General features: G+C 34.4%; 2 protein-coding genes across 3 annotated transcripts; both read right to left on the reverse strand.

Moving 5' to 3' along the window:
* Positions 1 to 2,295: 2,295 nt before the first annotated feature.
* Positions 2,296 to 3,192, reverse strand: LOC144567670 (GCN5-related N-acetyltransferase 8-like). Its single transcript, XM_078317836.1, has one exon. The coding sequence runs from the start codon at positions 3,082 to 3,084 to the stop codon at positions 2,440 to 2,442; it is 645 nt and encodes a 214-aa protein (XP_078173962.1). The 5' UTR covers positions 3,085 to 3,192; the 3' UTR covers positions 2,296 to 2,439.
* Positions 3,193 to 4,265: 1,073 nt separating this feature from the next.
* On the reverse strand, positions 4,266 to 10,610 carry LOC144567056 (transducin family protein / WD-40 repeat family protein). Of its 2 annotated transcripts, none has more exons than XM_078317094.1 (12): positions 10,257 to 10,610; positions 9,533 to 9,748; positions 8,071 to 9,156; positions 7,535 to 7,660; positions 6,759 to 6,940; positions 6,134 to 6,365; positions 5,368 to 5,574; positions 5,119 to 5,247; positions 4,960 to 5,028; positions 4,732 to 4,851; positions 4,589 to 4,639; positions 4,266 to 4,504 (listed from the first exon to the last, which is right to left on the reverse strand). In XM_078317094.1, the coding sequence occupies exons 1-12, from the start codon at positions 10,494 to 10,496 to the stop codon at positions 4,367 to 4,369; spliced, it is 2,796 nt and encodes a 931-aa protein (XP_078173220.1). In that variant the 5' UTR covers positions 10,497 to 10,610; the 3' UTR covers positions 4,266 to 4,366. The 2 variants fall into 2 exon arrangements, with proteins under 2 accessions (XP_078173220.1, XP_078173221.1); XM_078317095.1 differs by having other exon boundaries at positions 5,368 to 5,570; positions 6,130 to 6,365.
* Positions 10,611 to 16,171: the final 5,561 nt, after the last annotated feature.

Here is a 16,171-nt window from a genome sequence, read left to right on the forward strand (position 1 = left end):
GTCAGCATCCAGAGATAGAGACTGGACCAGTTAGACCTCATTAAGGATTTGCCCGCTGGAAAAAAAGAAAGAAAAGGAATAAAAGCAAAGAAGTCAAAATTTCTTTGTATATGTAAAGAAGCTGCCCTGTTTCAAGTAGGCCATAATTGAGCTCCAAAATAACAAACTAAGCTTTCTTCAATAGAGAACTAGCAGCTTGTATTTTTTTTTTTTTTTTTTTGTTGTAAGCACTGCAGGCATGGCAAACAACAAGATAGGTGCTGACGACCTGGAATCAGCCTCAAATTAAAACAAAAAAATTCTAGCTAAGGTGGGTGACAACATTGTGTTTCGCTCGAAATGGGCAGAGGTGAATGGTGCCATGGGTGATCTTGGCACTTACATCCCCATCATACTAGCTCTCCCCTGCCAAGTTGTTATATTGTGTGCTAAATTGAGTGAGGCCACGGTACTATACATAGTGCGGATTGGTCCATACTATGGATCAATATCTCTCTTTAATTTCAAAGCTCGTACAGTGAATCTTAACCATTCAACATGAACTCCATTTCAAAATATAGATCAAATTTAACATTTCCACAATTTTTGTACTATATTTTTAGATAGATAGAAAATCACTTGATCTAGAAATTCTACATATTCAAAAGTAGTGATTTTCTACTAATCTAAAAAAATATAGTAACAAAATTCTAAAAAATATAAAATTTAGTTTGCAAGTACATTTTCGTAATGAGATCATGTTGAATGGTTTAAATCGATTATTTGAACTTTTAAAACAAAGATATTAATCCATAGCACGAATCAATCCGCGCTATACATAGTACCATGCATAGACTGACTCGTGCTAAATTATCTAATTATTTTTAAGTTTTCAATAAAACAAAAGATGGTGTTTATTTTTAGTATTTTAATTTCTTCACAATGTGTTCATATTTTTTATGCTCTGATATAGGAATTTGGATCTAGGGACAACTCTTATTTTCACTGGCATTTACAACATAGTCACTGGTCTAGTGGTCTCCTTTACAGAGTACCCATGCCGGTTCAACCGATGAAAGCCCTTGCTGCTGTTGCCATCTCCAATAGCTCCTTCGGTGTCCCTGAAATCATGGCTGCTGGTAAATTATTAGGAAACAAATAACTGATTAATTTGTGCAACCAAATAATAAAACACTATCAACTCATTATATATTGTGCTATATTAGTAAGACTATCATAATTAAGGTATTATTCTAAATTGATGGCGAAGCATATGTAATATTCAGGTATAATTACTTCTGGCGTGGTTCTTGTACTTGGTGTAATTGGTCTGATAAAAGTAGACTATCATAGATTGCAACAACAGAAAATCAATCAAACTGAACAGACAAATTGTTATTTCTTCAAAAAAAAAAACCTCCCACGTGAATGATCAAGCACTCAATCCGTAGTCAATCTTATACTTCTCAAGCCTCTCAGTGAACTGACAGATGTCCACTGTTGCAACACCTGAGTCGTCATATCAGCTTCCTTCTTGGCAATAGGCAATGGCTGAGACCATGAATCTCACCAAAACCTCCCACCTCAACAAAATTCTCGTATTATCAATCTACAACCTTTTGTTGTTAAAGGTCGAGAGGATCACAAACCGATGATGATTTGATCTCTTCAGGAAGAGATGCAGAAGATTCGTGATCAGGTTCTTGAATGGGATCTAGAGGGAATGAGAAAAAAATATAATTGTTTGACTTGTTATATTATTCAGTTAAAGGGACATATAAAACTTGCAATTAAGTTAAATGAGAAAAAATATAATTGTTTGACTTGTTATATTATTCAGTTAAATGGAGCCATCTGGTGTGAAATTAAAACCAATTTCAGATTTGAGATGAGTTAAATGGAGCCATCTGTTATCCAGCTCAAATAAGAGGAAACACCACTTGCAAATATCCCAATTTTTATATAATCAAATTTGATCCCTCAGCCTTTCTGTTTCTCATTACGAATGCACTATAAATCAGTTTAGAAGAACAACATAGTTATAAAGATCCATTTCCAAGATGTTTCTTCTATTTCAACAAATGATATAGCGGTGATATAGTTAGAACTATCACAAACTAAGCAATGTTTAAAAACAACCAGTTAATTACAGTTGAAGGTGGTGAGGCTATGAGAAAGAGTACCTGCAAAGTAATGGCTTAGAAGTAGACTAGACTGAGCAGGTACATAGAATCTAGTACAATAACACATCCTACTCAAAACCATATGAAATGTATGAAATGAAATCAGCATATCTCTCCCACAATAGCAACAGCATAGCAAAGCACAACAAAAGTTCCATGAATCCAATTGTCCGAACACAAAACAATAAAATTAAGAGAACAAACTAATCTGTCCAACAATTATTCATTGAAAAACTTAATTCTTCACCGAAACCCCACCTACAACAACACACATCCCCTAGTCATTCTTATACTTCTCTAGACTCGGTCCAGCGAGCCGACAGATGCGCCACTCTTGGAACACTTCAGCTCCCATCCCTTTGTAAAATTCAATCGCATTCACATTCCAATCCAGCACACACCACTCAACCCTTCCCATCCCCAGCTCGGCCGCCTTCTTTGCCACAGCTGATAGCATAAACTTCCCCAAATTCTTCCTTCTCCATGGCTCTCTGACAAATATATCTTCTATGTACAGCCCTGGTTTTGCCAGAAAGGTCGAGTAGTTGGGAAAACAGATCACGAAACCAGCGACGACACGGCCATCGCCTAGAGGTGACGCGAAGTCGGCTTCATCGGGGTCGGTGATGGGAGAGGGGAGTGAGAACTGGGTGATTGAGAGGGTTTGAGGGGAAGGAACGGGAGGGGACGTGAAGGAGAGGTAGAGAACTAGAGGAGTGAAGGAGAAGAAAGGGGGGAGTGGAGGGGATGGGAAGAGAGTGGATAGGAGGGAGGAGTCGGTGGTGGAGAAGAGGTGCGTGAGTTTCTCGAACTCGGCCATTTGGTAAATCATGCGGCGGAGGAAGGGTACATCGGATGGCTCGGCGTGGCGGAGCTCCGCCCAAACGGTGGTGGATTCAGCGGCGGCGGAGAGCGTCGACATTGGTAGGGTATTGAGAAAAAAATTGGAGAGAGGGTTTAGGGGAGAAGCGGATTAGCGGAATAGTGGAAAGGATTTCTCAGCTGAGTGCTGATTGAGATTTGAGGCAATGGCAATTGGCGAAGCTTATCGGCCAGATGGTTTTGGACAAGTCTTGTCTAAAGGCGAACCTAACCCATCCGATTAGTGCTAAATTTCAATCAAACAGTTTAGATTTACAGAAAGATTAGATTTAATTAATTGAATTCTAAATTTATTGACACCGATCTTAATACAGATCTGAAGGTTTAGAGCTGATTTGGGATAAAAATTTGCTCAGAGATATTTGAACAAGTCCCAAGTCCAAACTAAATTGAGGATCTTCTTTGCTGAGCATGGTATTGCAGCCTTAAGCAAACAATGTAGCATTTGATTGATTAACGGGGCAATTTTGTGGATAAACCTACTTTTACGAAAACTGAAACAAAACCACAGTTCGGATGATCGGATCCTTTCAGTTTTCTTTCGCGTTTTTATTTTAAAATTCTTAATATCAAAAGTTTAAAAATTCAGATAATAAAATATAACTATTAAAAATAATTTGTTTTCTATCGCGTTTTTATTTTTCCTGTACGGACATAAATTAACAAAATAATTTGTTCTGTTTTCATATAAATTAATATGTTAAAAAAACAACATTCAGAAAGTATTAACATGGTCATCATTTACAAACTTCTAATAAAAAAAATTAATGCCATAATTTTCTACTTATACAGGAAAAATTAAAGCCATCAACTCATCAAGTATATTAAATGGTCTATAACATACCAAGTCAAAATTGCATTTGAACTTATTGCCCTCGGTCACATTTAATCATCCAATTTGGGAAGAGGAAATCATTTTCGAAAAATAAAAGAGCGGGGAAAAAAAACATACATAAAACAGCGTTTTTACCATCATAATCTGTGCAACGAGGACTGCCAACTTTCGGAAGTAGATGTCCAGGTTTTATAACAAGATATCATAAGATACAAACACACCAATAGCCGTTAAAGTCCTCAAAATTATGGCCTGAAGCATCCTTACTCCCATGTTTATCAAACGTGAAATAATAATCCAAAGCAGATAAATATGAAAAAGAATAGAAAGCCTACATACACTACAAACTAGTATACAGTCATGTCTCATCTCAAAAAAAAAGTATACAGTCATGTCAAAATTTTCCTTGCTTGAATTTTAAAGCAAACAGTGTAACATGTATGGTAGAACAAAATTATATATAAACTGTAATCTAATTTGTATCGGCCTAAGCTTTTCGCCGTTTCTTTTTCTTCCCCTCACTAACTTGTGTCGGATTGGCTCGCTTTGAGTGTTGCATGCGTATCTCCATTACCTTCGCTTTTGCTTCTCTGAAAGGTGCATCCGATGTCATCGAAATCAATTCCTACAAGTAAAAACTTAATAATTTTAAAATAAAAAATTCAAGAAAAATTATAAAGAGAAGAAATTATAGTGTTCTTTTGTTAACCTTAATATGGTCCAGTCCAGCAATGTTGAAACCGAGCGTGTCTTTGAACTCCTGAAAATAAAAAATAAAAAACGATTGGAGTTCTAAGATGAGCTTAGTGGTAAAGAATCCCTTAATGTGAATTGAGATTGAAACATGCATACCTTCACACTTTGAGGTATGTCTTTTAGATTACTCAAAAGGGATCGTGTCGATGGTGTTGCACTTAACTGGTTAAGGTGTATCTGAAGGAGCAAAGTGAACACCCTAGTGACAAGCTCAACCTATGATATGATATGGTATGGTTTACATTAAGGTAAAATAAAACAGATTGAGTACAGATAAAAAGACAATTCACACTACCAATACACGTGTATAAAAAAATAGCATGCCTGGTTGGGAATCCAAGCCCACTCCTTCAGGTAAGACATAAGCTTCAATGCATCTGAGAATGGCAATGCCTGTACAAAACAAATATTATAAAAAATTATATAAATGTAAATGATGTGGCCGGCACGGTAACAAAATGTACAGATGGTGATAATAAGTACCAAAAGTGTCTGCTCCAAATCATTGGTCGGGACACTTGACATTGAATGTAAAACATAATCAGACGGCGACATCCCTCTCATCAGCACATTTGGCTGGAAAACACCTCCTTTCCCATTTCTCTCTTCCTCCTGTTAGTTAAAAAAGCAAATCATAAGGTGCCAATGTACCCATTTCACCAATTCTGCAGTTCATTTTTCCCTTTTTGTACTTATTTTTATATACAAATAAAGGGGTTCTTCATATTGAACCTTTTGTTGCTCAATTCGCTTTGTTTCCTCCTCAGCAGTGTCAAGTGCATCAATAATCGCATCAGTTGCAGTGATGGTCTCTTTGGTCTTCTTACCAGGGACACCAACAGAGCCTTCCTCTGGTACACTTTCTGGGGGCGCATATCTATTATCAGCATTATCAAGATCTGAGTCAAACATCTCCTCCAACCTCTTCTCTTTCTCTTCCTGATCCACAACATAAAGCAACTTGTCAACAGTGCCTCGATATAAGAGGGTACTATCACAGATCAAGACCAATATGGTACTAATACAGTAATACCAAGCTGAAACCAAGCACATAAACAAGAATGGGGCTATGGTACTATGCATAGCACAGATTGGTCCATAATACGGACAACATTTTCGTTTGTAAAGTCCAAATAGTCGGTTTTCAACATGATCTCAATATGAAAATGTACTTGCAGACTAAATTTTATAATTTTTAGAATTTTTTTACTATTTTCTTAGATAGGTAGAAAAACACTACTTTTGAATGGTCTAGAATTCTAGATCAAGTGATTTTCTACCTATCTAAGAAAATAGTAAAAATATTCTGAAAAATGTAAGATTTTGATCAACAAGTACATTTTTATATGGAAATCATGTTGAACAGTTCAGCTGGGTTGTTTGGACTTTGAAAATGGAGATATTGATCCATAGTACGGACCATTATGCACTATGCATAGTATTATAGCCTCACTCCATAAAAAATATTAATAACACATGAAAGGTATGTTGTACTTGCCTCGAGGAAAAAGGGCTCCTCAGTGCGATCCCAGCGGCGGATAGAACGGTCATGAGAACCAGTAACAATGAAATCACCACGGCTACTGACGGAAAGGCACCATATCTCAGCATGATGCCCCTCTAAAGTTAGCAAGAGCTCAAATTTATCTGCATCCCAGTATTTTATGAGCCGATCTTTTCCAACACTAAACATGTAGTGTGTGTTCTTCACAAATTTTACATCCATCACACTGCACAGCAACAAAAGGAAATTTCAAAAGAAAAAAAAAATAGATAGACATATAACTATACAAGTAATTAATTCCTATCAGTATGAAATGTATGACAGCAGACCACCAGTCAGGTACTTATTTGAGCTCAAATTAAATCCTGATTTCTGTTTCTTATATAAGTATTACAGAATTTATAAAAAATTTAAACATCAAGATCCAGCTAAAAACCCCATAAATAACAGTTTAATGCTACCAGCCTACCACAAGTCCCAGCAGCACTGTACAGAATTGTAACTCAAACTTTCAAATTAAATGCAGCAACATATTAAGAATGAAAGAGGCTCAGGCTAAACTAATCTCCAAACACACTTAAAAATTCAGAGCTAATTAAAATAGGGAACAAAAGGGAACCTGTCAGCGTGGGCAAAAATAGTTTTGTGGATGTCACCAAAATCCAAGCCCCAAATCTTCAAAGTTTTGTCAGCTGAGCCAGTGACAATTAGATCCCCATCAGATGATATATCCATGCAAAACACAGGGAGGCTGTGCCCATGGAGGGAAAGAAATAATTTCAAGGTATCCTGGTAGAAAACCTGAAAGTTTTATCAAGTCTATGATAAGTTAATAAGTCTGCATAAATGTTCTTCCTAACAAAAGACCTTGCTGGACATTAACACAGGAGTAATCCAAAGCATACAAGTCCAGATCCTCTGTAGCATTGCACGTCATGCAGCTTGGATAGAGGAGAGAATTTAAACAATGTTTTTTAAGTATACTTGGTCATTTTATCAAAAAAAAAAAAAAAAAGGTATGCTGAGGTTCATCATTAGGTACTTCTGGATTAATTCTTCCTCACAAAATCCAAGTGCTTTGTCATGGTTGTTTCTGGTGTGACCACTAATAATTTGGCTACTCTATGCCCTGTGTTGCACAGAAGGAAATAAAGTAAAAATAAGTGGTATAGAGATATTTTGTCTCTCTGTCTATCAGTATGCCTGTCAGTGCGCACAGGTGGGACATTTGCACAAGTGTAGCTAATTTGGAAGGGCTTAAAAATGGGGGCTTGAGGACCTTACAGTCCTGAATTGTAATCCTCATATGGCCCTCTAATTCATGATTTCATGAAAAGAAATTCAATGCAGTGTGAAGAATAGAAGAAGAGCATAACAGTAGATTTATGAATAAACCTTGACTTTGTTGTCCCCTAGAAGAGCAACAGCAACATACTTGCCATCAGGACTAACACATACAGAAATGACAGAATCATCCATCTTCAATGTTCTCACATTTGTTACACTTAGCTGCTTAGGGTCCTGCAGAGAGAGAGTGCAAGTTTACATCATGGTATTATTTCTTTCAAGTATATTACAAGAATGAATTCATATGAAAATTTAGCAAAGATCAACAAAGAACAATTTACCCATCTTTTTGTTCCTGTTGGCCTGTTTGGTAATTAATGGTATAACTGATAATAAAGTAAGGTTAAAGCATAATAATGATAAAATAGACCTAATTGCCATTAAAATTAATGGAAAGTGAAATTAGTATGGATGCAAGTGTGAGATAATAAACATGCACAAGCAATTTTTTAAGTGTGAAAAGCAGGTCTTAAGTAAAAAAACGAGGAAAAACTCGTGCTTGTAACCCTGCCTTGTATCTTTTATTCAGACATCAGAAACAAAACATTAGAAAGGAAATGATATCATGTCAAAAAGAAACTTACATTACTAGATCTCTGAGACAGTTGGTATTCCCAAAACTTTACATCATTATCATCGGCACCGGTGACAAACCCATTTCCCGAAAAACTCCCATCCTCATCTGGAATCGGCACGATGGATTTAATCTGCCCTGAGTGTGCCTCCACAACTTCAATTGTAGTCCCACTCCCGACATCAAGAATCTCTAAACTGCCAGTCCTCGTACCAATCACTGCGTACCGGTTTCCTGGCACAAATGCACTACATAACCCATACCCTGATTCAATAGTTCGAAGGCACGCTCCCGTGCTAGGGTTCCATATTTTCACCGCATTATGGCTGGTCGACAGTAAGAGGTTCCCCTCAGGATTTAGGGTTACACTGCGAATCACTGAACGGTGACCTGGTAGCTCAATGGAGTAGAGCTTAGAAGCCTTGTCAGCATCGATTGAATAGGTCTCAAGCATGTTGTTGCTTAGAGACAAGGATAGAGATGCGAAGGAGCCTCTAGGAGGAGGTAATGGAGAGAATGCAATAGAAACGATCTTCTTAGTAGCCCGTAGCACGTGAAGGACCTTGAACACATCAGAAACCGTAACCTCTATCCTGGGAACCGGGTCAACACTGGTACCATTTGGGTCTCCTTCAGTCGACTCTTTGGCCGAACTCTTATCCTTCTTCTTTCTATTAACCCTCCTTTTGGCTTTGCGCAGAGCTTCAGTCTCATCCAGAACCCTGTAGATCTCAACCGTTCGTCCTGCCACCTGGCATGCCAAGAGACTGCCTGAGCTGTTGAACCGCACAGTCGCAACACGATCCTTTCCCTGCTGTTGAATTTCACCAAAAGGCTTCAACACATCCCACTTTCTCCAATTCTCCGCCTCTTCACCGGCTTCATGCCTTATACGGTAGAACCGCAACTCTGTGTCGGCAGAACCGGAGACAAGAAACCGCTCATTCGGATCAACATCTAGGGACCAGATCTCGCTTCGGTGACCACCAACTATTTGAAGGCAATGCTGTGTTTCAAGGTCCCAGACACGCAAGAATTTGTCTTTTGAGCAGGTCACGAGCTTCTTCCCCGAATCAATGAAGGTAAGATCTGTCACCTGCAGAAATAAAAAATTATAATAACTACAAACAGAGAACAAAATTTTCATATTCCTGTGTCTGATATTGATTTTCTTTAATATTATTAATATTTTCCCATGGGTAACTAGAATTAACTTGTTTCTATTTGCTTGGTCTGATTATGCACAAATTGACTGACAAGTACCAGGTCAACTGAGACCTTGGAGACAATCAGTTATAAATGAAATTTCGGGTTCAAAAAAATTTAACCCTTTGGTGCATCAAATCAGGTAAGATGCTGGTCATGATTTTACTTTAGTAAAAGATCCTTCAAGTTTGATTTTAGCGTGATAACAAAAACTATTCTCTATTTTTCTTATTTACATTTTGTTGGTGAAAGAAAGAGAGAGATACCTGGTCACGGTGGCCGCGGAGGCGAAACACCCCAGCTTCACCAATGACATCCCAGAGAATGATGTCACAATCTTTGCTCCCAGAAGCAAGGAGAGATCCTGATGAGTTGTACCGAAGCACTGTCACGGCTGATTTGTGACCATTCAATGTTGCTTCGCATGTGCCCCTCTCACAATCCCATAGCCTGATGCTCCCATCGGCATGCCCACTCGCTATCTGCCAGCACAGAAATTAATTTACAAAAGGAATAATATAAAAAACATGATGATGACTGCTCAACAAAATCCCACAAAATGTTTAATAGCAAGCAACTTATAATTGTCATATGCCATTTAATTGTATTAACTATTCTTCTATTTGATCACACTGTTAAGACTCATTTAATCCCCAAGGAGATAACCAAATAGCAAATAAGCACCAGAACCAACAAGCAAAAGAGGAAAATGGAAACTTTGAATTTCAACCGTCATTTCAGCTTGATCGGATTCTATAATTGCTGGCAAAGATAAATAACAACTCTGGATCTAGCAAGATTGCAACCCTTGGTGCAGAGGATGTTAGTACTGGAATGCCAGTAACACAGATTTTCTTCAAAGAGCCAGTGCATTCTTTAAGTACATATTAGCTAAATATATTGTACCAGTAAAAAAAAAAAAAATTTCTTGTCCTACTGTGCTTCAAACTCTGGCAGCTTTAAATTTTAGTAAAAGAACAAAAAGGTTACCGAAGTGGAAGGAGAGGAAGAGGAGGCGACTGAGGTAACACCTAGCGTGTGCGACGCGCGCGCCGCGGAAGGGGCGAAGGTCTTAATAGAGAGGCCCTTCTTTAGGTCCCAAAGAGAGATCTTCTCCAACGCCGGTGCAAGGAGGTGGCGCCCCGTTGGGTCGTACGTGATGTTACCGTCCGGCGATGCGATAACACCGAAAGCAACCGCCGGTTCGTATCGGAGGTATGCCTTCACCATTTTCTCCGACGAAGTTTTCTACGTTTTTTTGTTTCTCCTTTTGTGGGGAGGAGGCGGAGAGGGGACGGTGCTGTTGATACTTGGGGTTTAGGGTTTACTCGGCCCGTTTGGTATCTGACAACTGGGACCCAGCTAAAAAGGTTTTGGCGGGTACAGATTACGACGAGTTTATTCGACTCATCTGGAGTTCTGGACGGACGACAGGCCCATTAAGAAATTTTTGCACATCCATTTTATCTCGACAAAATTTTACTACGGGGGCGCAACCCTGTTATTTATTTTTGTTGACATCGCAAATTAAATTTGGTAACTTTCAAATTTGTTTTGATTTTCTTTGCTTTGATGCAAAATTTGAGAGAGAGGATCAAAATTTGAGCTTAAAAATGGTTCTGGTGTCATGTTGTTCCTGATTCTAGGAGAGAGAATTAATGAAATTACCAGGGTAGGTAGTCTAGAAATCAATCTAAGTGTAAGGTTAAGAAATATATATATATATATGAGGAGGGATCGGATGACACCGTTTTTTGGTGACATCAGATGACACCGTCCATTTGCAAAGTCCAAACAGTCGATCCAAACCGTTCAACTTGATGGATATGTTAAAATGTGCTTGCAGATTAAATTTTACATTTTTCTGAATTTTTTTTGGATTTATTCAGATGAGTACAAAAATTCAATGGTCCTAATATAGCAATTTTGTTAAATACTTAATAAATAGTAAAAAAAATAAAAAAAATGTAAAATTTGATATGCAAGTAGATTTTAATATATCCATCATATTGAATGGTTTGGATCAACTATTTGGACTTTGAAACTTCGAAAATGGACATTGTCATCCGATGTCACCAAAAAACAGTGTCATCCGATCCCCTCCTATATATATATATAGATATAGATATATATATATATAGAGGAGGAATCAAGTTACAATAATTTTTGAGTTACAACAAATTACTGCAACTATTTTTTACATTTTTAAAGTCCAAATTATTGATCCAAACCGTTAGATGTGATCTCTACAATAAAATGTGCTTGGAGACCAAATTTTTACTATTTATTAAGATGGGTACAAAATTCAATGGTCTGAATTTGACTAGTTTTTGTATCCATCTTAATAAATAGTAAAAAAAAATTCAAAAAAATGTAAAATTTGGTCTCCAAGCACATTTTATTGTAGAGATCACATCTAACAGTTTGGATCGACGATTTGGACTTTGAAAATGTAGAAAATAGTTATGGTAACTTATTGTAACTCAAAAATTACTGTAACTTGATCCCTCCTCATATATATATAGATATATATAGATATATATAAATATATATAGATATATATAGATATATATATAGAGAGAGAAAGAGAGAGAATGGCTAAGCTCAAAACATTTTTTCCTAGCTCTCAAAACAAATGATTCAGTTTTTCGATTTTAAAAGTTCAAACAGTCGATCCAAACCGTTAGATGTTCAATTTATTTTAAATTGTGCTTGGCGACCAACTTTTACATTTTTTTGAATTTTTTTTACTATTTATTGAGATGGTTTGAAAATCGTTGTTTTTCAATGGAGAATTTAACGGTTTGGATCGACTATTGGACTTTGAAAATTGAAAAACCGAGTTGTTTGATCCGGAAGCTAGGAAATAACATTTTGAGCTTAGCACATTTATATATGAGGAGGGTTCGAATGCCTCCATTTTATGTGCCTCCACCATGCCTCCATTTTTTAAAACTTTAATAATTCAAAATTTAAAACTTAAAAGTCAAAATAAAACCGTTGGATATGATCTACATCATTTTATCTATGCACGTGTAAAAAATTATGACATTTCAATTTTATTTGGGTTGTCATCAAGAGCTTGTTAAAAACTTACTAATGTGGATCATTTCTAGACGTTGATTTTTGAACTTATTGATTCACATAAAAACAAAATTGAAATGTCATAATTTTTTATGAGCACATAGAGAAAATAACATAGATCACATCTAATGGCTTTATTTTAACTTTTGAGTTTTAAATTTTGAGTTATTAATGTTTTAAAAAATAGAAACATGGTAGAGGCACAAAAAATGAAGGCATTTGAACCCTCATCTTTATTATATATATATATATATATATATATTATTTTTCTAATCCTTTTCCTATATTATTATTTTTATAGTTTTTAACTGAGTAAATCGGATGACTTTATATTAATAGGAAAGCTCGTGTGTGTTGATAAGAAATCATATTACTATTCACTAGTACTAAATTTTCTTGAGAGAATATTCGTATTAAATTAAATTAACAAAAATTGTTACTTAAGTAACAAGTTTTAATCAAACAGGAATCATTTAAATCATAACCTATATTATAGGTCCAACTAAATAAAAGAATTTAAACTGGTTTAACTTAAAATAATTTACATAGACATTCTTAACTCGAGACTCCTAATAATGAGTATAAATCAGCCGAAATTTTTATTAATATCCAAAATATTTAATTAATTTCAAATTATACCCACTGTTTGGTAGGATTTTCAGAAATGACCAAATCGGTCAAAATATTGCCAGTATTGAATTATCTTTCCGGTTAAAAATGCACCGCTTCATTACCTTTACACCCAGATAAAACCTCACCGGTTATTGTTGTTCTTTTTTTTTTTTACAAAACATAAAATTTTATAATTTATTTATTTTTTGTATTGAAATACTAGAAATGTTTAATATATTATTTTTGAAAATATATGGAATATAATATAATTTGATTTATTAGAAAGACTATGACAAGTAACTCGGATCAATATTTTTCATACCATATTTTTCGCGACTGAAAGAAAAATTAATTGATTTCTTTATGTGTTATTGGAAAAAAAATGCTTGGATTCTGAGTTATTGATTCCGGTTCAAAAGTCACTTCTAAGTAAATACAGAAAATATCGTCATCCTTTTAGTACATTTAATTTCTAAAAAGTTTTATATATTTTTGAAAAAAAAAAAAATTTAAGTTATTTAATAATTGTTATTCAAAAAAAAATTTCAAAATAGAATACAACTTATTAACCCCAATTCACTTAGCTCTTATACCGATTTTTTTATTTTTACCCAAAAATATTATTATTTTAATTAAAAAACCCAGCTTTTCGCCGGAATTTTAAAAATACCCAACCCGTGGAATTTTTCCACGGGTTGAAATTTGAATTCCCACCGTGGAAAAATTCCACGGGCCAGACCCATTTTTTTTTTTTTTTTTTTTTTTTTTAAAACAGAAATTTGTATTTTTTTTTTTTTTGTATTGAAATATTAGAAATATTGGATATATTTCTTTGAAAATAGATGGAATACAATATAATTTGATTTATTAGAATGACTGCAACAAATAACCCGGATCAATATTTTTCAGATCGGATTTTTCGCGGCTGTAAGAAAAATTAATATATTTCTTTATGTGTTATTGGAAAAAAATAAAAATGCTTAGATTCCGAGTTATTGATCCCGGTTCAAAAGTCACTTCTATGTAATCTAGAAAATATTATGATCTTTCTAGTACATTTAATTTATTAAAAGTTATATCTATTTTGAAAAAAAAAAAAACTTTAATTTATTTAATTATTATTATTCAAAAGTTATATCCACGGGCCAGATCCATTTTTTTTTTTTTTTAAAACAGAAATTTGTATTTATTTTTTATTTTTTGTATTGAAATATTAGAAATATTGGATATATTTCTTTGAAAATAGATGGAATACAATATAATTTGATTTATTAGAAAGACTGCAACAAATAACCCGGATCAATATTTTTCAGATCGGATTTTTCGCGGCTGTAAGAAAAATTAATATATTTCTTTATGTGTTATTGGAAAAAAATAAAAATGCTTAGATTCCGAGTTATTGATCTCGGTTCAAAAGTCACTTCTATGTAATCTAGAAAATATTATGATCTTTCTAGTACATTTAATTTATTAAAAGTTATATCTATTTTGAAAAAAAAACAAAAACTTTAATTTATTTAATGATTATTAATCAAAAATAATTCTCAAAATAGATAAAACTTTTAATAAATTAAATGTACTAGAAAGATCATAATATTTTCTAAATTACATAGAAGTGACTTTTGAACCGGGATCAATAACTCGGAATCTAAGCATTTTTATTTTTTTCCAATAACACATAAAGAAATATATTAATTTTTCTTACAGCCGCGAAAAATCTGATCTGAAAAATATTGATCCGGGTTATTTGTTGCAGTCTTTCTAATAAATCAAATTATATTGTATTCCATCTATTTTCAAAGAAATATATCCAATATTTCTAATATTTCAATACAAAAAATAAAAAATAAATACAAATTTCTTTAAAAAAAAAAAAAAAAAAAAAAAATGGGTCTGGCCCGTGGAATTTTTCCACGGTGGGAATTCAAATTTCAACCCGTGGAAAAATTCCACGGGTTGGGTATTTTTAAAATTCCGGCGAAAAGCTGGGTATTTTAATTAAAATAATAATATTTTTGAATAAAAATAAAAAAATCGGGCTCTTATACAAGACAACTTACTACAATTAACCCTAATATACATAGTCCTAATACAAGAGAAAAAGCAACAAGTTCATAGCTTTCAGCAGTACATAATAATAAAGGAAGTATCAGATGTCAGATAAACAAAGGAAGATTCACTCAATTTTTTTGGACCGTACATAATAATAAAGGAAGTATCAGATGTCAGATAAACAAATGAAGATTCACTCAATTTTTTTGGACCTCTTATGGCATCAGACATGTCAATAACCGAAGGAAGTATAATACGAGCTCAATTTTGTTTTGGACCACTTATGACTTCTTATGGCATCAAGAGCTCAAAGAAATCAGAAAATCACTATCAGACATTTCATCAAACACCTTGTGTGCTCTAAATATAATACAACGAAATATCCACAAACGAAGTGTACAGTTCACCAATTTTGTACAATAACTAAATAAATAGTCAAAGACATGTATCAAGACATTGAGAATCTTGATCACCTCCTCCGGTCATGAATACACTAAAATTAAAATATTTCATACTAATAAAAGAGACAAAAAAGGAGAAATAGAAAGAAAATGATATATGAGTTCGGTGCTGTTGAGAACTCACATAAAGAATATGATAACCTATTATATTTGAGAACACTGGAAAGAAAATAAAATAAAATAAAAACATAAAGAAAAGAATGATAACCTGCTCTATGAGTTCGGTACTATTAATTCAAGTCTAAGAAAATCAATGAAAGTGAAATAGGAGGAGAGTAATATCTTTCATTATTCCACGTTCAACTTTTAGGAAAAAAACGGAAGTCCGAGTGAATTTTATTTTTTCCAACAAAAGATAGTGTAGAGAGCATAACGGATTCCAAAATTAGTACGATAATGGATTTCTTAACGGGCTGCAAAACACTATTACCTTTATTTTTTTCCCCTTAAAACCCATAAAAATGAGTGCCACCAAACATACCCTTATTTAGAGTAATATGTACAAATAGCTCTTATCCAATTGGTTACGATTTTTTTTTTCTTACCTATATTCATGTCTATACTCATACTGTTAAGTTAACGAAAAAAGTTTCTTACGCATCTTAGGTATGAAACGTTTAAAAGGGTTTCGTTCACACCTCTATTGGAGGAACTGCTTGATTTAGGTTTTTTTTCTTTTTCTTTTGAGGAACAGAA

Source organism: Carex rostrata, chromosome 16, assembly GCF_964058835.1.
Source record: "Carex rostrata chromosome 16, lpCarRost1.2, whole genome shotgun sequence".
In the NCBI taxonomy this organism is placed as follows: Eukaryota; Viridiplantae; Streptophyta; class Magnoliopsida; order Poales; family Cyperaceae; genus Carex; species Carex rostrata.

Excerpts from the sequence above, each read along its gene's own strand:
- LOC144567056 (XM_078317094.1), bottom strand. The coding sequence starts at position 10,496 with ATGGTGAAGGCATACCTCCGATACGAACCGGCGGTTGCTTTCGGTGTT. Across the intron at positions 5,575-6,133 it reads AGGAGCCCTTTTTCCTCGAG|GAAGAGAAAGAGAAGAGGTT; the intron begins GCAAGTACAACA and ends GTTGTGGATCAG. Across the intron at positions 4,640-4,731 it reads ACATACCTCAAAGTGTGAAG|GAGTTCAAAGACACGCTCGG; the intron begins GTATGCATGTTT and ends TTTTATTTTCAG.
- LOC144567670 (XM_078317836.1), bottom strand. The coding sequence starts at position 3,084 with ATGTCGACGCTCTCCGCCGCCGCTGAATCCACCACCGTTTGGGCGGAG.